Below are 25666 nucleotides of genomic sequence, written 5' to 3'. Positions count from 1 at the left end.
TATACCTACTAAAGGTGTTGCTTTGTGCGCACTAACACGTATGATAATGATAATTCCAGTATGTGTGTCTCATGTTGTTTCTTTCTCCGCCCGTAGATATGTGGCCTGGTTTCTGTCACTGCAAGCCTGGCTATGCAGGAGAGAGCTGCAATAGATGTGCTTTGGGTTATACAGGATATCCTGACTGCCTGCCCTGCAACTGCTCCGTGAAAGGCAGCGTGAATGTTGACCCTTGCATAGGGCTCTGCATCTGCAAGGTATGGATGTCAAATTCTTCGGAGCCACAGGAGGAGACCAGCGATACTGAAAGATTGCAGTCAGTGGAGTTCTGTCATTATGACGGTGCTCCACTGCCCTAGTCAGCTGCGTGGTTATCTGTATGGCATCACTTCTCATGGGACAAGAGACTTGTTTTAGGTCTCTTGTGTACTCTTGGATTGTCTTGGGTCATCTCAGTACTCACTGTAATTAAAACAGGTACCTAGGAGTCCGCTGCCAGTCATGTAAGTCTTCTAGAAATCTGCAAAGAGATCCTTAAGAAGTCTGTGAATCATTTGTTTCAAACTCCTAGAAACTATACATACTTTGAGCTGTAAAAATAACCTGTAGTATGACTTCAGAAGAGCAAATGTGGTAAACTGCTGATGTATTAAAACAAACAAAACATCATATAGCATTTTAGGGATTGTCTTAAGGGGTATGATCCTCTTTTCTTAGTAAGTTTTAAACTGAGAATATTCTTTCTTGCCTTGGGATGCTTGTTTAGAAATCTATGAATTTCTATGAAGAAAGATCAAGAATGATTTTCACTGTATGCTTGCATGTATCTCCAGCAAATTATATACTGAAATCACTTTGAAACAAACAATCTTTTAAAACCACATACATCTATTTCTTACAAAATAGCTAAATACCAGAAATGCTTTTGAAAAGCTGGTGCTCTGAAAGTTACAATTTAGTCAGTCACCAAGAATATGCCCAAAGGACAGCTGATTATCCTGTGGGTTATTTTTCCTGTGTTGTACTTGTTGGAGTTTTCTTCCAGTACTTAATTAACATAATTGGACAGAAGTGTAAATGCAAAAATACTTATATTCTGAAGCGCAAGAAAGTACAAAAAATACTTTGCTCTGTCAGCTCATGCTGCATACACTTATAAAAGTTCTGGTGTGACAGCTGGATAGCAGTGAAATCTATCCAGGATATTAACCTTATCCCTACTTTGTATAAACTCAGATGCTCTCTGTTAGAAATAAAATCTGTCCATATCAGAGTTCTAATCCTTGGCTATCAAATCTAGGAGATCAGACGAGGGGTGCTTTTGCTATGTTCTGACTTGAAAGGGAACTTTGATGGAGGTGTCCTAAGCTAAAAAGAAGATACCCACTGCTGAATGATTTTTATTATTATGGCATTATTTGTGTAATACCAAACTGGCCTGTTGGTATAATCAGACCAAAATAACAAATACAGAATAGAGATACTGTTTCTATCCCAGAGAGTCCATACTGTATGTATTTTTTCTTCCTTGGTCATCATTTGTCTCCTCTTTGCTTTGCTAATTCCTTTTTAAGTGCTTATTGGGGAAAAAAGATGGCCTTTGCAGATAGCTGAGATACTGATGCATGCACATTTATTTCACTAGCAATCTTCAAAGTCAAATCAATGCCAGTTATGGTCAAGGGGATGCTGAAATCATCACATTACTTATGCTCTGTATGAAGAATAAAGTGGGATGCTGGACAAGTTAATAACAGGTCTTAGGAAAAATGCTTCCCTTCTCTTAATCACATCTTTCAATTAAATATAATGAGCTCTAAAATTTACTAAAGATAGTTTTTTCTTGTTAAGGAAATTGACTGGTGAAAATAGTTCCTAGGATGAAAAGCAAAATGCAACAAAGTGGTCATTAGATTGTTACCTTTATCACATCAGCCAGAGTAAACTAAAGCACAGAAAGGTGAGGGACAATTTTAAGTGATGGTTTTATCACTGATTATCAGAGAAGGTTTCTTGGCTGTATGCAGTTAAAGTCTCATTTTTGTGTAATTTAAAACTGGACTGAACATGATATTCAGAAATAAATTAGACTGCAGAAACACTGCTTCACTGGCTGGTTAGATCACCTTTCCAACTTCAAGCTTTATGCATCTATTACTCAGTGAATTTACTACCTACTCATGAGAATGATACAGGTTTTTCTCACTGAGGACATGCGTGTGACTTCAGAGTAGGATACTGTTCTCCTGTTCATTTAAACAAATACTTGTTCTCTGCAGCTCTCTTTATTTTCTTCCTCCTACTGTGCCCACACAAAGCACCTCAGCAAGGAACTTTTTAGGAGCAGCGTGCATAATTCTGTTTTCTAGAATTGTGCATGTGAGCATTTGTGTGCCTCTAAGTTTCCAAAGGCTGTCTCACATTGTTTTTCATATAGAGCATAAATAACTGGATGATTTCAACATCTATGACTAAAATATGCATTGATACTAGTCCTAAGATTGTTGACGAAAATGTAAAAATACCATCCTTGAAATTAAGGAGATGTCAAAGTTAAAATTTATTGACTACTAGCTGTGAGAATTGTGTTGAAGAAATGTTTTGTTTGTAGAACAGTCAGTATATGATGATGTTGATTGATAGCATAGATACAGCATAGCTACAGAGGTACCACAATGTTATTTTGCTACACGTTGTCACAGTATAATAGCAGTCACAGTATATAGTGAAATCCGATTTATATTTTGCTTTTGTCTTCTTTTCTTTACCTGTCCTTTCTCTCCTACATTATCTCTATTATTTCTTAATCCACCATTGCTTTCCTGCTTTCCTGTACCACCACATGCTTTACCTTATTCTCTCCATCTTTTCCTCATCTTGACAAGGAGGCTGTCAAATGGCTTTTTGCTGAACTTTTTTTCAAGAGCTATACAATTAAAGCAATCCTAGACTACACAGTGTGGGCAGGCTATTTATAATGTATTCATTCTCTGTTGATTTGGAGCCAACAATTTGGTTCTGTGTGCATACCATAGAGTATTGTGTCCTGGATTAAAGAGACTATATATAAAACACTTTTGAGAAGGAAAGCATTTTATGGCCTATCTTGGGAAAAATATTGAATTACTAAGCCAGTACCACAGTGTGAGCCTTTTGTAGTATATTCCTTGTAGAAAAGCTAGCTTTATGTTTGCCTATTGATTTATTTCATAAATTGATTTATTTCGTAAGGGTAGCAGGACTTTCTGCACAATGTAATAATTTTCTGAAAAATACAATTACAAAATGCCTTGTTTAAAATCGTTTATGTACATTTAGTGCCCTGACTGTACAGAAGAGCTTGCAGACCTGGCTGCACGGTTGGCAGACTTCCTCCATAGAAAGGAGAAATACAGGCTTTGTTCATACTTGAATTTAGCCTGAATTCAGCTAGTAATGACAGGCCACTTAAAAACGATACACTGAAGGATTGGTACAACTCATACTGCATACCTATAGTTTGCATCAGTTGAGCATGCACAGTAGTTTATCAGCCATACTACATAGCTACAGCTGTTAAGGCCCCCATTATTGGGTTCCTTACTTCCTTCCTCTCTTGCTCTAATTAATCAGGAGATTAATTAGAATGCTGTCTGAAATCCAATATGTATATTCATGTAGAAGAAGAGTTAAAAATCTTAACATTCTGGATTTTGTTATTTTTATGCAGCCAGATTAACTTCTATTGTGTGGAAGACTTGGTTCTAATATTGACAGATGAGTGTTTCCTGTAAATGTCTTTTTAGCCCTGCATGAAAGCAAAAGAGAGTAATACCTGGGGATCTCAGTGGTCTCACATTCTAGTCTATGACAGCTGAAGTGATATTCCAATGTGCATTTCCAGGAAAATGTTGAAGGAGAAAACTGTGATCGTTGCAAACCAGGTTTCTTCAACCTGCAGCAAAATAATCCAACAGGCTGTGAAGAATGTTTCTGCTCTGGGAAAACAGACATCTGCATAGACTCTCACTTAGCCTACAAAAGTGTAAGAAAATTTGTAAAATGTCACTGTGTAAATGTCATTAGTTTTCTGTTTTTGTCTGTTGTCACTGTCCACTATCACCTATTATAAAATCACGCATATTCTTTCATGCCACATAAGTCTTCTCATTTATCCAAATGGAAATGTTTATAAGCTTTTTGATTTCGTTGTCAGAAACTTCTGAAACAGTGCAATTGAATCGTGCAATACTGCTAAAGAAAAGCCAGTCATAAATGAAGCTATGTGCATAAACACAGTCCTGGAATATGCAGATATAATCACTCTTGATTATATCTTAAATGCAGCATGTCCATAGAGCAGCCTTCTTTGCAGGTCATTTTTAAATTTCCAGGCCTGAAATAATTAACAATTTTGAATCACTAAATATACCACACATAGCTTATGTAAGAAAAAGGGATGCTTATGGGGACATTTTGGGTGAATTTCTTTTGTACGCTGCATCCCTGGAGAAGGATGTAAAAGTGTGGTGAGCCTGCTGTTCTTATTTGCAGAATCTTGCTGTAGAAAAATGTCTTTAGTATGCAAATATACTCTGAACTTTAAATTAGTTCTCAAAGCTTGGACACTAGTTCCACTGTAACGGATGTATGCTACATATTCATGTTTGTAGATCTAGCCTGGGAAATGTGTTCCAGGTCTACTAGCTCTTTATCTTGTCTGTATGCTGGAAGTCTGAAAGTAAAATATGCCTAGTATGCTTATTTACATGCCAGGATCTGGAAAATTTTCTAGCCCACAACTGAGCTATTTTATTGTTCTGCTTGTATCCACGCTCTAGAAGCCATGCTTGTATGAGGACTGATACTTCTATACTGATTCATTCTTAATAATGGGATTTCAGAAATTGAACTTCTGGTGCTTTTCAGCTTTGCTTTATGTTTGTTGTCTTTTTTAAAATGAATATTTGAACTTGTAAGTTGTAAGGCTTTATAAGCGATTATAAAATACGCTGTCTGTAACAATCAGAAAAAATATATACATTTTTCAGTTCATCTTCCATACCTTCTGTGACTGTTATTATTTAGAGAAAACTTCTATAATAATTGCAGAAATAATTCTTACATAGTTGTGAGTAAGATAGAATTTTCTGCCCTCTCTGGATGATGTGAAAGCACTGGAAACAAATATTTGCATGTGTTATGCAGTTACTGACAACCTGGTTTTATACATTAATATAAATCCTGTTTTTGTACAATGAGAATAGGTTTGCTATTATTATCCTGTTACTTCCTCTGTTCCTAAACTACTATTAATCATATTTGTAAACCTAATATTTTTTTAAAAAAAATAGAAGAATGAGAGATTGTGAGTATTTAGATGACTAATGTCTTGAATGTCATTGTAATGGGTATTTTTCTTTTTCTATCTTCACAGATAGAAGACATGAATGGGTGGTATCTGACGGACTTGCCTGGTCTCATCAGAGTTACCCCCAAACAAAAGAGCTTTCGTGGACGTCAGCAGCTTAGCATCAGCAATGTGGCTGCAAGAAAAGTACTGCCACAGACTTATTATTGGAGTGCACCCAGTTCTTATTTGGGCAACAAAGTAAGTACAGATGGTACTTGCCTAAATGCTAATTTGATTTATTGAGTGAGAAGTAAGGCTTTGAAGGAGGGAGGAGTTGAGGCCAGATTAAGCTGGATAGCTACTTGACCAGCAAAACTGCAAGCAGAAAGGAATGAGGCATAAGGAGAGTCCTTGTGAGGCAAAAAAATTAAGCAGAAAAAAGTAATTAAGTTCTTTGACCTTGAGGCCTCTTCGGGCTTCTCTTGTCAGATGTTAGAGAAGTCTATGTAGTTTGCAGCATTGTTTCTCGAGTGAATTGGCTAGCATGTGGTTCTGGTTGTCCTCTTTTCTTCCTATCTTGTCCTCAGCTTTGAATACCAGTTCCCTTGTCTGCTTTTCATAGATGCAAATAATATATCATATGTTGTGGGGGTGTGTTGCAAAACTTCAGTGTTTGGCAAGACACTTGTGTGTAGAGAGCTTTGCCCCGTGACTCAGAAAATGCTGTTGTGAGCTCTGTGCCAGTTCTATGCACATATTTATCCGCCTGTGCGTGTGTGTGCGCATACACACACATTCATGCCCTGCAGGTTAATACCAAATATTTACTTTCTAAAGTCTTCAAAAGACTTCTTAGGTGCTTAAGTAGTATGACTATCAAGGTCTCACATTTCTGCTATCATACATGATATATCCATGAAAATGCTATTTTTTTCCAAAGAGTAAAGGACTGAGTGAGTCTTAAACTTACAGAAAGCTACACAGCCTTTCTCTGATAATGGTAAAATTTATCTGAAACGCTAATGTTAATATGCTTGAACACATTTTCCATAGTAGTCTCCTCAGGCTAGTCAGCTTCTTATTTATTTATTTTCTTCCTGCTGGCTGAAAATCTACATGACAGAAGGTAAGTGAGCATGTGGAAATTAAATAGCATCATTCCAAAGAATTGGGCATCCTATTCATGGCCATTAGTTGTTAAAGGTAGTCTGACTTACTCAGCTGTGCAAGGGAAAGATTTTTTTTTCTATAATCTTCCGTACCTGGTGAACTTACTTACCCTGTGATATCAACTGATACTTTTCCAGACAGAATTTCAACCTGTTTCTATTCAGTGAGAAAAATAATGGTAAGAAGATGTACAAATTACTTGAACATGGAAGATATTTTTTCAGTGTAATTTGGAGGTCCTTTGTGATTATTGTCAGACATCTCTGTATGAATGAAACAATTTGCCTTAATAACTGAACCATATAGATTTTTGATACTACAATAATACTGAAAGCACTCAGAAATTACCACAGTATGTCTTAACTGTCATGTTACATCACTTAAATTATAGTCGTAACGACAGGCTTAGCCGGTGTGAGTTATGCAATGGAAATGGAATATTGCAAGTTCTTATTTGTAAACTCAATAAAGCATTTCTCTAAATAGCTGAAACGGGATGAACCCAGCATTTCTTGAGAATGATTGCTAGCTTTGTTACAATGTGGCAATTGGTATCTCAGAGCAGGCAAGTTTCCATACGAATTTTTGTCTTAAGAAGTGTAGAAAGTGATTTAGGAAATTTTGTAGCTATAGATGTATGTTTCTATTTTAATTCACAAACCTATCAGGGAAAACTGCCTTTCCTTTTTATTATTAAAATGATTGCTCTTAAATTGTATCACCCAAAGTAAAATTCAGTAACAAAATGTAGGAACCATCTTGCATTTCCCAGTTTTCAGACATAGCCCAAGAACCTTGTTTAAAATAGTTATTTTAGTATAAAGTTGATGTGTTTTGTGTATGCCTCCACAATGTTAATTGCCATATGTATGCTATCCACTTGTTTTTTATCTGTCTTCAAATGCTTATTTCAGATGAAAATTGTGTTGTAAATAGGATACTCTTGAGTGCACAGCCTTCAGCTTTTTCATATTTGTCTAAAAATGGATGACACTAGACTGTGTGATGCTGGTCTTTCACTGTGTCCCTAAGGACCCATTATAAATAACGAGAGACTGTAGATAATACAGGATTGTTGTTTGTATCAAAATGGGACGAGAACATAAGTAATTTAAATTAACATCACCATCTCCTTTTGCTCTTCTAAATACACATAATACTAACAAAATGTCAGCTAAGTGGGATTTTACTGAGCTTAAACTTTGTTGTACAGAATAATACAGAAACACTTTTTGAGGCTAGACACTTTACATGCCTAACTGTGTAATATGTATTTGAAATGAAAACTTGAAAACTTGTTGACACAGAAGACATTTGGGAGTAATTTGGAGGAAATTATTTTCTGAAAACTATCAGATAATTTGGGAGAACAGATTTAAGATGGCTAGTATTAAGATTTTATTAAGTATCATTAAATGGTTAATCTATGCCTGCCTAAGTACTTTAGCATAGCCTACTGAACTAAGGATTGCAGCAATCATAAGGACTCGTGATCTGTTAGACCATCTAGTTACCAAAAAATGTATTCTATCGGATATAATTACATTTTATAGATATTTGAAAAACATATTTGGTTTTTTTTAGCAGCTCCTTAAGTTATTTTGACAACAAATCTGTAAGTTTATTTTAAAGTTATATCCATGCTGAAATATTTTATCAGTTTGTCTCAAAGCATTATGAATTATATTCTGATACTGTTTTGTAGGAACACTGAAAAGCACTCGCTTTTCAGTATTCAGTAACTAGTCGTTCAGTAACTAAGTTACTCGCAACTTAGATACCAAACTCAGCAGGATGATAGCAGGATGAAACACCTGCTTCTTTAAAATCAATGCAGAAAGGTTAGTTGATCAAGAAGTTTCGGAAGTCTTCGTTAAGTATCTGCTCTGTCTCTTTTCCTTTGGCACCTCTGAAAAAGCAATTTGATTCCTGTGCTGAGAAGGAACCATTTACATTTAACCAATAGAAAACATATGACATATGACAAAAAGACATATGACATATGCCATGACATATGCCAAAAGACATATGATTCAGGCATATGACCTCCTATGTCATGTCCACTTGATATTCTGTGAGGAGACATCCGTCTTTGATAAGAGGAAGTCTCAGTCTCTCTGCTGCTGCAGGTATCACCTTCTTTTCTTTGCTAAGGCCCAGCTATAAACGTGCAGGTGGAGACTTACGCACATCGTTCAGATGGACAGTGCCCTCACGGCCCTGTGTCAGCAGTCACAGGTTAGATCAGCCTGTAGGCAGAGGAGGGCCTGGAGTCCAGATCACCAAACGCTGCTGAATCTAAGCACTCAGCAGTCATGCAAAAATTAGGTAATGCACCCTCTAACTCCTCCATCTGAGCTTTGAGCAGATATTCATGCTGCCATTACTCCAATTTCAAACAACGTGGTAGAAGCCCTAACCTCTCTTCTGTAAAACCCTGTTTGCATAGTGACAGATTTTATCCAGATTGAGCAGTTGTTTTCATCAGATGTAATTTTATGGGAGTAATTTGAAATAATTGTACAGCATGATCCCATTCAGTGTGAGTAAAAATACAGTTTGGTCCTTCGAGAAGTCAGAATATGTTTGAAATTAAAGCCAAAGATGCTTCAGTAAAAAGCTTTGTTATCTCTTTGAAAATTTCCAGCTGATCATATCCATCAACTCCATATACTTTTAAGCAGACATATGATGGATTCATTGTTCTTTCTCTAGCTTAGAGTCAAGACACAAACTGAAAATTTTGTGTGAAGTCTGTGCCTGCAGTTTGGATAGTAAGGGACTTGTTTGACTTAAGAGTTTACTTATTTTGTCTGTTCTTTCATAATTAAGTGTATAACCTATTTGCTGACAGTCAGAGGTCAATGTTTCTTTGTTTCCAAACATGGAGACACTATAGTAAACCTGTGACCAACATGTATAAACATTACAAAAGTTTTGGCCTTTAATAAATTCCCTACTGTGGAAAGTGAAAGATTGGGATGGAGTGAGCAGCTTGTTTTGTGGCATTATATGTATTGCAAACTGCCCAGAATACCACATAGGATCAAATATTGAATTATAAAATAATCATAAGCTAGGTCTTTGTGGCTTTTATGTTTATTTCCTTCCATTTGTTTTCATTTATTGGGCAATTCTAATGCAAAAGGCACAATAATGCGAAGCAAACTGCAGTCTACAGCACAGGGAAGGAGGCACAGCAGAGAGGAGGATGAAACCCAAAGCATAAAGATGCATAAATAATACAATAATCAGCTGGAACAGAAATGCCAAGATCAATTGTCCTAAGTTATTAATGCATTTAAACCCAGAAAGCTTCATTGAGTAGTGTCATGATTTTAGTTTCAGATATCAAAAATTCCTAATACGTAAGACACAATAAAGTTAGATCTTGATCTTTTTCTTGCTTTTACTGTCTACCTTAAAAAGGAGAGCAAACTTAGCACCTGTTGGTATAAACAGCTGAGGTGAGAAATGAATTGGTGGTGGAAGCACTTTTTTCTACCACCATTTTGTTTTGAGATTCGTATGCCTCTCATGGAAAGCAGTGAATGACTTAGCCTGCATAATTCCAACAGTTAGCTATACCTTAAATTTAGCGAGTGTGTGGATTTTCCTTAAGCTTATGTCTGTATTCCTTTTACAGTCATGACAGAGAAATAGTGAAATTTAGGTGGGCTGATGTGATCTCCCTCTGGCATCTATTTTAAAAAAATGCTTCTTTCTTTCAACTAGTTATCTGGAGAATCTAGGCCCTACATTTAAACAATTTGGTTCCCTAGTGGAGATTGGTTGTCCAAGTCTATGCAGACCACCATTAAATACCATAATGGCCATGCTTGACATATTTGCTAACTGGCTGAATGAATTTTCTGTCATGATGGTAAGTCCAGTACTTCAAGTTAAACTGACTTTTTTATGCCCCCTGCACAGAAATGAGTTTCAGCCTCAGATTTTAATGTATGCAAAGGTGTCCCAGCTAGCAAAGTGAAGAGATGAAGAAGAGCATGATGAAGAATAGAACATGATCCTCAAGCATCATCCATAACATATCAAAAAACATTTGTGCAGGCCTTTATACATTTCTGTGTAACTCTAAGTGGGACAAAATAGGTATGTTCTATGCACATTACTCATATTAGTAAAAGAAACAGGAATAGAATCATAGAATCAGTAAGGTTGGAAGGGACCTCTGGAGATCATCTAGTAAGGTTGGAAGGGACCTCCGGAGATCATCTAGTCCAACCTCCCTGCTCAGCAGGGTCACCTAGAGCATGGTAGACAGGGTTGCGTCCAGGTGGGCCTTGAAGATCTCCAGAGAAGGAGACTCCACAACCTCTCTGGGCAACTTCTTCCAGTGCTCCGTCACTCTCACAGGGAAGAAATTCCCCCTCACAGTCAGGCAGAACTTCCTGTGCTTCAATTCCTGCCCATTGCCTCTTGTCCTGTCACATGGGACAACTGAAAAGAGTTTGTCCCTCCCTTGACACCCTCCCTTCAGGTACTTGTACACATTGATCAGATCCCCCCTCAGTCTTCTCTTCTCCAGGTTGAAGAGGCCCAGCTCTTACAGCCGTTCCTCATAGGGCAGGTGCTCCAGCACTCTGATCATCTTTGTAGCCCTACGCTGGGCTCTCTCCAGTAGCTCCATGTCTCTCTTGTCGTGGGGAGCCCAGAACTGGACACAGGACTCCAGGTGAGGCCTCCCCAGGGCTGAGTAGAGGGGCAGGATCACCTCCCTCGACCTGCTGGCAACAGTCTTCCTAATGCACCCCAGGAGACCATTGGCCTTCTTGACCACAAGGGCACATTGCTGGCTCATGGTCAATCTGTCATCCACCAACACTCCCAGGTCCTTCTCTGCAGAACTGCTCTCCAGAAGGTCAGGCTCCAGCTTGTGCTGGTGCCTAAGGTTATTTTTCCCTAGGTGCTGGACTCTGCACTTGCCCTTGTTGAACGTCAGGAGGTTCCTCTCTGCCCAGCTCTCCAGCCTGTCCAGGTCTCTCTAAATGGCAGCACAGCCCTCAGGTGTGTCAGCCACTCCTCCCAGCTTGGGATCATCAGCAAACTTGCCTAGGAGGCACTCTGTCCCCTCATCCAGGTCATTGATGAAGAAGTTGAACAGGATGGGACCCAGGACTGAGCCCTGGGGAAAAACACATACATGTCAGCACAGATTTATGCAACAATGACAGCTTGGCAGGCCAATGAGTTATCATAGAATCATAGAATTGGTAAGGTTGGAAGGGACCTATGGAGATCATCTAGTCCAACTCTCAAGCAAGTGGCCCATACGAGGATTGAACCTGTGACCTTGGTGTTATTAGCACCATACTCTAACCAATTGAGCTAAACCCAATAGACCATCTGCAGCACATAATATTCCAGAAATTTCCATTCAGTGCAAAGTCTGTGAAGGTATTCAGAGTTGCTGCATACCCTCAGATTTCTTGTAAGTAGTGACCATCCATAGTTCCAACACATGCCAGAAAATGAAGATGATTATTTTGAAAAATGCTATTGTAAAGAAAACTATTTGGCTTCTGTATTTGAATGCATTCTTCTGATAAAAAGCTAGTTTAGTTTATTGTTGTGGCTTTACCTTTTAACAAGTAAATTCTAAACCAATATAAATAATATATATATTTTTTAATCATAGTCTAAATTGCCTTGATGGAAATTAAGTTACCATGATAACCAAACGTAGTGAACAGTAGTAAGCTGTCTACAGCATATACCAAATGTGCTGTTTAGCTCTTCACTATAACTTCTAAAGATTATTTGAGTTAATAGCCAAATTCAGATGCTGAAAAGATGAGACAAATATAACGGAATAGCAGTGAGGAGCAAAACATTTTGAAGATCAGAACCACAGCTAGCTGATGCTTCCTTTAAGTTTACTGAATTCTTATTATGTGGTTGGGTTTAGGTTCTTTGTCTTTGCCGAAATATTCTCAGCGTGGCACTGAGAAGTGAGATGGAATACTTTTATGTATTTTTTCACAGTTGTGGCTAACCAAAATCTGGTTGATGCCAAGTACATATTACAAAAAATATCAGAACTGTCCTATTTGCAGTTCAGCTACCCACGACTATAAAGAACCATCAAGATATAAGTGAATTTCACACACCTTTTTCCTTGTAACATTTTCTGACAATATTTGGATAGCCTGCTTGGGTGGTTCAATTACAGCCACTGTTGTGATTGCAAGGAAAACTAGGGATTCCTATTACACATTTTTATGCCTTTGAAATGAGCTGAAACAGGACTCAAAATCTGGCTAGCTGAGTCCATTGACTACAGTACTACATGTATCCTATGATATGTTTAATTTCCTATTTGCTAAAATCACCTTATACTATTTTAGAGAAAAGAGGAAATCTATTGTTGATGAAATTATTTCATAAATCTCAAGTGTCCTTTGGGTTACCTGCTTATCCAAGTCTGCCTTGAAGGCAAGGGTTTTAATGAACAGTGGCAGCAGGAAAATGGAGAAACAAGCAGGATATAAAATAGTTTCACAGAAGAAGGGAAGTAAAGGCTAGAGAGAGAATACTGAGGAGCCTTGGGAAATAGTGGTGAAGATAGTAAATTGGGAAATGTGCTTGCTAGATTGGAAAGCTTTCATTTTCTTATCTCTGATCCCAAATAATAAAATAACGAAGAATCCAACAAAGCAGAAGAAAAGTGGAAAAGTCTGTTACTTGGAGACAACTGATCTGCCTATGGATTTGTACATCAACAAGCAGGAAGGATGGAGACAAATGTACAGTTTGCTTCTCCGAAGACAGAGGTAGCTGGATTAAACAGTGATTATTACGTCTGCAAAGGAAATATGAAGTTTATGAAACTTCAGGATTTTTGTGCCTCTTACATACCTTTGCTTGCTATGTGCTTCTTGAATAAATAAGCATTTGTTTTGAAAATTATATTTGGTCTTATTTCCTGATCATAGATCACCTGGGGAAAAAAAAAAAAAAAAGAAAAAAAAAAAAAGCTTAGTGGAGTTTTTCTCAGCTTATCCTGTTGTGTTAACCAGACAGAATTCTATTGTCCAGAAATCTAGTCTAAATTAGGCTGCACAGGAATATGACAAAGGAATCTAGGTCCATTACAAAAAGAGTATATGTTAGAGCTACTGAAAGGTCGTTCTTTAATTATGATAGATACAAAGAGTTAGTGCTTGGCTGAGTTTTCGGGGTTTCCTTTTGTGAATAATTGATTTGCTATTTCTGTTTAATTTTAACTGCCCCCCAATTTTACTTCGAATTTAAACAAATTTCAAAATCTTGAAGTAGAGTGTAATTGAAATTGTTGAGTCTGTAAGCCGTTAATAAAACTTCATGGTACCATTATGAGCTTTAGTTTTGTAATTTTGTGCTATTCTACTTTTACCTCCTACATCAAAAAGGCAGAAGGGCAAACGTACTGAGAATTTCTGAATTTCTGATGCTGCAGAAGAGAAACAGCCTTTCCTACAAATTAGTTGTAGTACTTTCAATCTGTGCTATATTGTTTATGAAGTCTGACATGCTCAATAGCTTTGCATTTGGCAAGCTCAAAGTCCTCTTGACTTGGAGTCTCCAAATGATAGATAAATACTATTATTTCCATTTTACGTATAATAATTAATGTTACTATTCTCTGTCCTTAGACAGCTAACTTTTGGTTCCTAAATTAGATCGATCAACCTTGCCTTATGGCATTGAGAAGTTTTAAGACTAAACCATTGAAGCACAGTTCATTGAATCTGGATGCCTAATCACAGGTGTATAGATACAATCAAGAGGTATATGTGTATGAATTTGTGCATTACACCTCTATTTATCTGCTGTACTTGGTGTCATATAAAATTTCAGTTGGTACATAGATGTGACTGACCTAATCCATCTAACTTTCAATGGCATTTTACATCCATTATTATGAACAAAAAAGTCCGAATTTTTTTTATTATAATTTTAAAAATTTGATTGACAGTAATTAAAGGAAACAGTTACTCATTTTTGATACCCAAAGTACCATTACTCACCAGTGTAGGGAAGAAAGGAGAGTGGTGGAAGAAATGAATTTTAATTCAAATTTCAGTAATTATCAACCTTTCATCAGCAGTAGAAAAATTGAAAAAATAAAAGCATAATTCTGCAGATTTTTTTTATATTCTTGACTTTTACATAAAAGATTGATGACTGATAAGTCCACTATACTGTGACTGCCTTATTTTTCAGGATAATATGCCAAACTTACTACATTTCTGGTTAGTCAACAAAAAGCAAGTATCAAAATCAACTATCACTTTGCACTCCTTAGTTTTATACTAAAAAGAAAGAGAGAGATAAGGACAGACCATTTCAGCTAGTTAATCTAATATTAACATCACATCTTACATCCCTGAAAATGATAGAAGAAATGGAAACTTTAAGCCTTTGGCAGTGCAGCGCTTAAAAGGAAGTTTTCTGTATGGCTGCAGAATACTGACAAAGAATTGAAAAACCAAATGGTAACCAAAATGACAAGAAAGTAGCACAGTAGTGAGCAGAGGGCTGAACTACTGGTTTAGCTTTCAGTTGTCTTTCGTAGATTCATTATTGTAAAGGTTTTAATATTGTGAGTCACTCACGCTTTGATCTAATATCTGAATAGATTAAATCCTGTATGTCCCTCTGTGTCATCTACCTTATCATTACCTGACTGTTAAAGATTTCTGAATGGGCCCATGCTGCTTCATTAAATCCCTGGAAGGCAAATTGACCTCTGCTCCCTTATGTTCCCATTAGGTTTACATACTGTAATTTAATCTGCAGTAAGAGGGGGAGATGAGGGCAAAGATTTTGTTTTTCCAAAGAGAGATTCTAGCTAACTAGAGTAAATTTCTTTAGAAAGAACATCTCTGTGGAAATTTTAAATATTTTAAAAGTTTCCTGAAGAGAGGGTTACTCTAAACTACAATATGAATAATGTCATTTCCCTGGGCCCAAGAGACAAAAGGGTTAAGACCAGATATTTGGCATATTGAGAGGAGAATCATGTGCTCGAACCCCAATCTGAACTGTGATGAATTATTAAGCAAATGGTTTGTTGGGTGATGGAATATTACCTGCAAAGAGCTGCTCGTCTCCTTGAGGCACATCCAGAGCTAACGCAGTTGAGCCAATTAGACTGGCTGTCTCTTCAATGAGTTGGGACCTATCAATGGTAATAGCTTATTATGATGATAAATGAACCCATCTCTCAAACTGAAGCCTGAGTACACACTTCAGCAGTTCCCCCGAATCGTAGGGCCATTACCTCTCAACTTCAGATTGACACGAGCGGCAGCAGTGAGAGCAGCCAGCATGCATGAGTAGACACAGATGACTGTTTTACCCAAATGAATGTATCTGCAGTTATTTTGGGTGAAGTTGTTTTTTTTTCTTTTTTTTTTCTTTTTTTAATGGGCTTGCCTGAGCTTTCCATATTTTTAATACCTAACATTTCTCAAAGTGGGTGAAGTACCACCGCTGTCTCCTGAGATGGCTGGATGAATTTCTGATTGGTATTTATATGCCTTTTCAGTCTCAAAAACACTGTGCATTGTCATGCAGGAGAATATTTTTTTTCTAACTGAAAAGTTTGTTTTACATGTTTAGCCCTCTTAGCCCTATTAATTTCTGTTCCAAAAGTAATTTCCTGAGAAAAAACAAGAAGACAGAGGAACTGTAACATTACCTGTATTTTTCATTAATTTATTATAAGGTTTTGAAATCTCTAAGTATCAAATATCATGAAATATTTAGAAGACTTCTGGACCAGTTCTTTGTTTGGTTTAACCATTTTTCAGGACTGCAAAATTTTCCACAATAAAGGCTGCTGTTTCAACAGATGACATTCTGTATCAGTTTTCTTCTGACTTTTTTCAATTAAGGATATCAGTATTTTATGAATTAAGAATAACAGTGCCAGGGATATGTAGCTTCACTTTAGAGCCCTGAAAGAAGATTTTGGTTTTTTTCCCCTTTTTATGAAATTGTTTTTAAAAAAATGGCTTGGTAGATTCCCAAACTGTATTTCAGTTATCCACAAGGTAGCTACAATCTGCTTTGAAGTGCAACCCAGCGTACTCCCGTGGCGCAAGGCTAGCCAGTCACCACAGCTGTCTAATATTCATGCTTCTCTTAAACAGTGTGATTCACATCAGATTACCTGCAGTGCGTCCTGAAGAGCTGTGCCCCATTGCAGTGCATACTTTACTGTGCAGTTAATAAGGCAAGAACTACAATTTTACATTTTTGCTTTGCAGAGAACTAGTTAGCAGGTTCACAGCAATATTAATGGATATGAATGAACTGAAGAGTAATCCTTTTTCTTCTGTCAATATTGTATCTTCTATGCTCCAGAAAACCATAGCATCAATTAGTATTCTACTTCTGGGTGTTTTCTGAAGGTCAGGTGATCAAATGTGTTGTATTGAAGAGGAACGTTTTCTTAGACTGTGTTTTAAATTAAATGGATGCAATACAGAGCAACAGGCATTTTAATGGTTTTCCAAGCTAAGAGAGCAGATGGAATACAAAAAAAGTAAAATGAAAAAGAACTAGATCAATATTCTGTTGTCATTTGCTATGGAAACAAGATTTCCTAACTTTCAAAGCCAATCAGTCCAAATTGAGAAAACTGGTGGACTGAAACTATTTTGTTTAACTTACAAAGTAGATTTGTAACAACAGATGCCTTTAAAGCTGATCAAATAAATAGATATGATGTTTGGTCAGCTGTATCTTATTATTTAAATGTTTGAGTTAATTCTGTTTAGTCTGCTGGGATGAAACATCCTTTTGAGAAAGAACTTGCTACAGTTTTGTTTCTGAGATTCATCTCATGAGATGTGCAGTCCAATACACTATTCCTCTTTCAGAGATTATGTATAAATTCAGTTTAAGTAGATTCACAGAAGTCCAGTTTTGTCACTCTGTCTTTTGTTTTATGTCAAATATGTATCTATAAATATTTGAATACAAATAGCTTTATGCATTTGTCTCGCCTATCTAACAAAAATATGAATGTATGACAGAGAATACAAGAGACTAAAACTAGTTACATGGGATTAGAAAACTCAGACGCTTACATAGTTGAGAATTTTTCATCAAAATACTCACTTGGATTTTTTCTACCAACATTTTCAGATTTTCTATTGGAAAAATTGCAGTGACATAGTTTGTTTCGGATTTTAGTCAGCAGCATTGCCTGATCAAATCATTTGAGTCTGTTGGGCACTAATGGAGTTTTTCTGAGCTGTTTCATTGCGCCTTTGAGGATCTGTAGTTCATGTTCCCTGCCTTTCCTTTATTTCTGAATGGCAGTAGTGGAAATGTTTTAACATTTAGTGGCAAAAGCAGCAAATCAAAAATCTCTAATTTTCGCCATGAATATGATCAAGCAGATGACCTTACCAGTCATCAGACTCATAAGTAAACCTTCTCAGAACAGCATATAACAAAAGATCCCTCTGCCCGCAAAATTCAAGGGGTTAAATGGTAGCTTAGAGATCTGGAGAGTTCATAAAGCTCCACAAACCTCAGAATATATCCTGAGTGTCCCTGCATTGAGTCTCAGCTCCACAATAAATTGAAGTTCATCTTCTCTTTGGTGGTGGTCTCATCCACTCTGAAACTTATATGAAAATGTGTGACAAAACACATTCTTTAATACAATTTACAGAGTTGCAAATCTAGTGGATTCAAGAAATATTCAAACAAAAATATAATGCAATAAGAAAAGCATTTCCAAATTTTCAAAGTGAATTTTTGTAAGGAAAATCCAAAAATGATGATAAAATTCACTTGCTTTATTAAAATGAAAGCAATAGTTTTTCCCTTAAGATTGTTTTGTCCCATAAGATATTTGTTTATAAATATTTTGATTGGCTCTAGTAGACTTTTAGATTACTATATATACATTTGGCTCAGAGCCATTGATAGCATTGCTCTAGGCAAATATGAAAAACTTAGCAATTTTTCAAATATATCTTGTTACTGATATATAGTTATTTCATGCTGTCTATGCTTTTCACTGTTTTAGATGGCTAAATGCTGCACGTTCTATTTAGAAAACAGTTGTTCTTCAGATCTAAGAAAGGTATCAGCACAAGGGAATCTCCTTTTTCATGAATGTAGCTAAAAGTAAAAACTTTAAAAAATCTATTTAAAAAAGTAGTTTTCTGTTTTCTTCTAAAGAGTCAGAATGTTTATAACACAGGGAAATTTAATAAATTGTCATATAGTTCTCCTTTATGTATTTTGCGCAGGTTTCATTTTTGAACTTCAATTTAAAGAGATTTCTATGGAAAAAGTATCAAGAACAGGTGGCTATATTCCACTCTGTAACAAAGTAAAAGACTGTATTTAGCATATACAGAAATTTTGCCCAATTTAAAGATATCTAGGGCTTTTTGAGTTGAAAATGACTGATTATTTACTTAGTACTGTTATGCAGTTTTTCTTATGCTCGAATAGAGAGCACTAGTCTAAATAGATTTTTATCTGACCTGCTAAAGCCCTTGATTCTTACAGTACAAATTCAGTTTCAAATTCAGAGGCCAAAATCTTCAGAGAGCTGAAAAACCATCTATCAGATTCTCTGTTTAGGTACCTGAGATTATTCTCTGATGCTTAGATATATAGAGAAAAGCCATAGAAGAAGTAACTGTAAAGCGACTAAAGTCAACTACATCTGGTTGACCACAGCCTGGTAGAAGTGTGCTGCTTTCCAGTGTGAGAAGACTCAGTTTTCATAAATACTGAAGCATCTATGTGACTGCTGCAGCATTTCATGGAGCACTGAAAACACTGGCTATTTACTAATACATGCTCATTTTGTCTGAAGCATATGGGAATTTAAGCTTCTGTTACAAAGCAGATTTATTTTGCTGTAGGCAGGTAGTCACTCTCACTTTAAAATAAGTGGATGTTAATTAATACCTGAATACAGGAGATACTATATTGGATAATGTGGTTAAAAATCCACATTATTAATGAAAAGATCCATCATAATGAGTATTACTGTCTATCCTGAATTATGATGGAATTCTTATAGAAGAATAAATGACAACCATTGTAATACCTAATGGATATCATTATGGTCAGTGTTAAGACAATGAATACCAAATGAATGAGTAATAGGAGGAACATTAAGATAAATTTTGTTCATTAATTGTATTGGTAAAAATGTGTAATCTTCTTCACAGTGTTATATGTATATCTTAGTTGACTGTGCAACTAAGTCAGACCATTTCAGACCATTAGCAAAATTTAAACATTTCAGCAAAAAGTTTTACTTAACTGTTGCGTCAAAAGTACATTCATGTGTTTTATGTAAAATACTGAAAGTTCAAAGAAAGTAGTCTAAATACTGCCCAAAAGGTAATGAATCTTTCTTCTATTCCTTTGGATGCACAGGAACTTAAATACAAATCTCAGTAATATGACAATGGGTATTAAACAAAGATTTTGTTGTTAGTGTGCTTTATTATTCTGACTGTGTAAACAAAAGCATGAATTCTCCATGACTTGAGCTGCTAACTAATAAGTACATCTCCTTGGAGCAGCATTCACCAGCATCACCAGATTTTATATCTGGTTTAGAACAGATATAAAAGAAGCCAAGAAGCCAGCTCCGTCTGTGAATAAATGATAGGTTCAGTGAGCTCCTCAAAGTCCCCAAGATTCTTACCGTGATCCGTAGAGCTTATTTTTCATTGTAAGTTCTAATAGGGCTTCTAATACATTCTATTTAAATATTTATTTATTCATTCATTCCTTGTTGATTTTTATGTCACCTCTCCGCAGGGACATACAGATTGCTACAAGCTTTAGAGACAGTCACATTGTTAAAACGTGGTCTAAAAATATCACACGATCTCCCTGATCTCTTGTTTTGGGGGAGGAGAGAAGGAAAATGTGGAATTCATGAGAGAATTGTCTCTAGGAAAAGTGTGGAAGCACACTTGCTTGTGGCATAAATCTCATCTAAGCAGCTAAGAGAAGAAAAGGAAATGATTGATTTTGGTAGAGAGTACAGAATATTTGTCTGGTAGATTTTTTGAGTGTTTACCTAAAGCTAAAATTCTCCCATTTAATCTCAGTCTATATGGGGGATGCTATTATATATTAGGTATTCTATCGTAGATCTTTGAGGAAGAACAATTCACCAGCAATACTGAGAGCTTTGCACATGAAACAGGAGCACAAGGTACAATAAGGCAGAAATCTGCAAATGAGATTCACATGGCAGATATGAGAAGATGAATTTTGCCTCAGAGAGAAATCATAGATTTAGGTCTAAAACTACTCTTGCAATAGTTATATTTGGCTCTTCAGGGAAAACAGAGAAAGATGTGGTGATACATTGTCTTTGGAGTATGTTTCTATTACTATGATCATAAGGCCCCAAAAGAAGGGGATATACTTCCAGTTCTTGACACAGAACTACAAACCTGTAGTATCTTTCTGAGGAAAAGTCAAACAAAGTTTGGGAACAGAAAAGTATCACATAGTTTCCTAAACTCAACCAATTTGTCACCTGGAGATTTCTAAGCTCATGGACGTAGTCATACCATTCAATATCTTTGTCATCAGTAGCCTTCAGTCATCCTACATGACATTCAAACCTCTATCACATGAAGCTCTAACAAATATTGAGAGACTCTGACTTGTTTGGAGCAGAAAGTCTGGTTCTGTGGCAGCCCACCTGGTTACTTGATTTTGAATTTTTCCTGAAAATCTGGAGCACAAAACATTTTTCCCCAGAATTCAGTAGCACTATTAATTTTTTTTTTGAAGTGACATCACAGTGTTTTCATATTAATTCCAATTGCTGCTTTACTCTGCCCCCTGTAACTGGCAGCTCATCTGAGGGAAAAGTCAACTGCGCTCTGTAAAGAGACGTAGTTATTTGCCCTGACATCAAAGCACAAACTGTTGCATTTCTTTCTCAGCCTTTTGTTCATGCTGTAAATTGGTGGAGGGGGGAGGCCAAGGCTGGAGACTGGTAATGAGTTCTGTTACCTTTGACACTGATCAGGAAGAAAAAAAATATTTTGAGATTATAACATGAGAAAATCCTTTTAAAAGTCTTTGCAGAGATGGGGGGGTGGTTATTTCTATCTTCACACTATTAGCTTCTGCTAATTAGTTAAAACCGTTATGTTAGCAGTGACTAGAATCAGAATGTCCTAAGAGTTAATGTGTTTTCCAATTTTGCTTTGGTAAAGACTTTCAAGAATTTTTAAGCTTCCCCTTTGTTTCAGGTTTAGGATCAAAATAAACTAAGGAGCGTCATTGTTACTGCTCTTCTAGTTTATGCGATTGTATCATCACACACTGCCTTTTTGTACTGGAATATACAAAAAGCCATGAGCCCTGGAAAATGATCTGATCCAGTACTGATATTGCTAAATAAAGGTTGGATAAGGGTAGGTAATAAATAGGGTCATAGGAGGATATGGAAAAGAACGTTAGCATAACTACTTCTCAGTCTGGCTTTTCTTGAGCAGGCCCATGCAAGAGAAGTAGTGGTCAAAGAATCTCTCTTTCAAAAATTATGTTGCCTTGCAGGAATTAGGGGAACATTGCGTTCTCCAAAAACTGCACTTTGCTGAGCAAAATGTTGAGTTCTGCAGGATAGTTAATTGTATGAAACTGTATGTGATCATGCTCAGCTCCTCAAGTGTGCTAATGCTGTCTGCACTCTTTTAACGATGCACTAATTAATGATATTTTGCACACTAGCAACATTTATTATGAGGCAGAGAAGATGTACTTCAGCTCCTAATATCTTGTCTTAAATCTTAAACAACTTTCTAGGGACCTTTAGAATTAAACGCTATGTGTACACAGAGTTGAGAATTTTGATCTTAACAATGTGCTGCTCTCAGAGCAGCTCTCCATTGGTACTGTTCTTCCTTATTCTCCCAGACTACACATGACCAATTTTCAGTTGATGAACATAGTGTCACTGAAGCTACTGTTGCTATTTATTGTATATCAGGACGCAGGTTAAGCGTATATATGTCTAACTGTTGATGTCATGTTGAAATGTTGCTAGTCATATTTTGTTTAACATGTGTTTTAAGTGATTGATTAAACCTTTTAAGTATTAAAATACAGTGAATTTGAAAACAAACCCTCCAAAGTAGAAATTACTACTAAGGAACTATGACTAGATACAAAGTCCTCACAAAAGTATTCAGAGGGAATTGTGGAATTCAAGCACTTTGTATTATGGCTTTGGGAGGCAAGTACATAAATAATTCTATTGTGCAAAAATACATGACACAGCATAGCAAGTTAATCACTTCAGAGTTCCTCCTCTTTCTCAAAAGTGAGCTGCATTAGGAGATTAGTGCTATAAAAACAATCTGCCTCAGGAGATTCTCATGCTGTAGGGACTGAGGATTAGGTACAACTCTAACAGTCAATTCACTTAATAACTTCTCACATCTGAAGTCATATTATCCACTTTTCTATCTTTTACAGAATCCAGCTAAGCTAGATCAATATCCTGAGGAAATGTAGCTTTCTATTTTAAGATGACATTTTCCTGCTTGGCGGGATATTATCTTCATACAACATGTGTACAATATGGTACTAAATTATGTCTATATGTTAGTCTGGGAAAAGTTGTCTTGAAATCTTGCTGCAGTGAATTAGGGCTTAACTACTACTTCAGACTTTTAAAAAATATTTTTGAAATATCGTACTCTTCCTCACTTTGCTATAAAATGATAATGAATGAGATGAGTAGGAAAAAGCAGGGTATAGAGTTGTTGTAGTACTGTAGTAAAAGCCTAATGTTATTTTCATCAGGAACTTCTCATTTGCAATAGGCTGAAACTGGGGTGATTAAATCCCATGATGCATGGGCCAAAACTGAACACCAAAATTTCTGTGCTAAACCAAAAGTTCCTCTCTGGAACTTGGACGGAATAAATTTTGAATACAGAGGTTACAGTGATGCAAGCGTTTTGTCAAGTAGTTTTTGAACTATCTTGTCAGAAGTATTGTTCACAGGTCTACTTTAAGGACACAACTGTATTAATAAACTAAGCACCACCCAGGACCTAGCCCCTACTTTTGCAGCTGTTATTTTATTGTTTTTAAAAGTATGGCTGATGAGTGCCACTGTTCAGACCCTCACTTGAACATTGCTTTTATGGACGCTGCTGAAGAGTCTCAAGCCATTTACAGCTCACCATTCTGTTCTGTAGCATCTCTACCACTGACAAGTCTATGATATGTGAGTATTTCAGACTGTCAGAATACCTGAATACCACCTGAATTAAGGCCTCTGTGCTAATACTTTAGACTTTTCAGAATTCAGTAGAGCTGAAAGCATACATCTAGTTGAGCTTAGAAAAGCTTCAAGCCACATTAATTGTGGCAAGCAAAATTGCAGCAAGATGAAAATCACTAGAGAAAACAGTTCTAAACAAATTCTAATTTGCTTGCTCATCATGCAGTTTATCGAATGAACTTCCTAAATGAGAAATGCAAAAACCACTCCCTGAGTAACCAGAGGAGAGAAAAAACTTTCCCAAAAGAGCAATTCATAGCAATAATTTACACATGCTCTCTATGTCATCTTAGGGATACTATCTCCTCTCCACTGACAGTAAAGGGACCCCAGGAAGACCACCTCTCTAAAATTAAATTAGGCATCTCATGTCAGTGTCATAGAGTCGTAGAATCATAGAATCATAGAATCAGTAAGGTTGGAAGGGACCTCCGGAGATCATCTAGTCCAACCTCCCTGCTCAGTAGGGTCACCTAGAGCATGGTAGACAGAGTTGCATCCAGGCAGGCCTTGAAGATCTCCAGAGAAGGAGACTCCACAACCTCTCCGGGCAACCTGGTCCAGTGCTCCGTCACTCTCACAGGGAAAAAATTCCCTCTCACGTTCAGGCAGAACTTCCTGTGCTTCAATTTCTGCCCATTGCCTCTTGTCCTGTCACATGGGACAACTGAAAAGAGTTTGTCCCCGTCCCCTTGACACCCTCCCTTCAGGTACTTGTACACATTGATCAGATTCCCTCTCAGTCTTCTCTTCCCCAGGCTGAAGAGACCCAGCTCTCGCAGCTGTTCCTCAGAGGGCAGGTGCTCCAGCCCTCTGATCATCTTTGTAGCCCTACGCTGGGCTCTCTCCAGTAGCTCCATGTCTCTCTTGTCCTGAGGAGCCCAGAACTGGACACAGGACTCCAGGTGAGGCCTCCCCAGGGCTGAGTAGAGGGGCAGGATCACCACCCTCGACCTGCTGGCAACACTCTTCCCAATGCACCCCAGGAGACTATTGGCTTTCTTGGCCACACGGGCACATTGCTGGCTCATGGTCAATCTGTCATCCACCAGCACTCCGAGGTCCTTCTCTGCAGAGCTGCCCTCCAGAAGTCAGCCCCCAGCTTGTACTGGTGTCTAGGGTTACTTTTTCCTAGATGCAAGACTCTGCACTTGAACCTCATGAGGTTCCTCTCTGCCCAGCTCTCCAGCCTGTCCAGGTCTCTCTAAATGGCAGCACAGCCCTCTGGTGTATCAGCCGCTCCTCCCAGCTTGGTATCATCAGCAAAATTGCCTAGGAGGCACTCTGTCCCCTCATCCAGGTCATTGATCAAAAGTTTGAACAGGATGGGACCCAGGACTGATCCCTGGGGGATGCCACTATCCACAGGCCTCCAACTAGACTCCATGCCACTGATGATGACCCTCTGAGCTCTGCCTTTCAGCCAATTCTAAATCCACCTCACTGTCCACTCGGCTAACCCACACTTCCTGAGCTTATCTAGGGGGATGTTATGGGAGACAGTGTCAAAAGCTTTGCTGAAGTCAAGGTACACAACGTCCACTGCTCTCCTCCATCTACCCAGCCAATCATTCCATCATAGAAGGCTATCAGGTTGGTTAAGCAGGATTTCCACTTGGTGAATCCATGCTGACTACTCTTGATCTTTTCTTCCATATGTCTGGAGATGACTTCCAGAATGAGCTGTTCCATCACCTTCCCAGGGATGGAGGTGAGGCTGACTGGCCTATAGTTGCCTGGGTCCTCCTTCTTGCCCTTCTTGAAGACTGGAGTGACACTGGCTTTCTTGCAGTCCTCAGGCACCTCTCCAGTTCTCCATGTCCTCTCAGAGATGATGG

General features: G+C 37.4%; 1 protein-coding gene across 5 annotated transcripts in view; it reads left to right on the top strand.

Moving 5' to 3' along the window:
- The window catches only part of LAMA2 (laminin subunit alpha 2), a 377777-nt gene that overhangs the window by 157738 nt on the left and 194373 nt on the right, over positions 1-25666 (top strand). For all 5 annotated transcript variants that reach the window (XM_062572565.1, XM_062572567.1, XM_062572564.1 and 2 more), the window contains exons 10-12: positions 97-257; positions 3884-4024; positions 5417-5590. In XM_062572565.1, coding sequence (XP_062428549.1) covers positions 97-257; positions 3884-4024; positions 5417-5590 — 476 coding nt within the window. The remainder of the gene's footprint in view (positions 1-96; positions 258-3883; positions 4025-5416; positions 5591-25666) is intronic.

Source organism: Rhea pennata, chromosome 3 (assembly GCF_028389875.1).
Source record: "Rhea pennata isolate bPtePen1 chromosome 3, bPtePen1.pri, whole genome shotgun sequence".
Lineage (NCBI taxonomy): Eukaryota > Metazoa > Chordata > Aves > Rheiformes > Rheidae > Rhea > Rhea pennata.
This window is presented reverse-complemented; position numbering and strand designations above follow the sequence as displayed.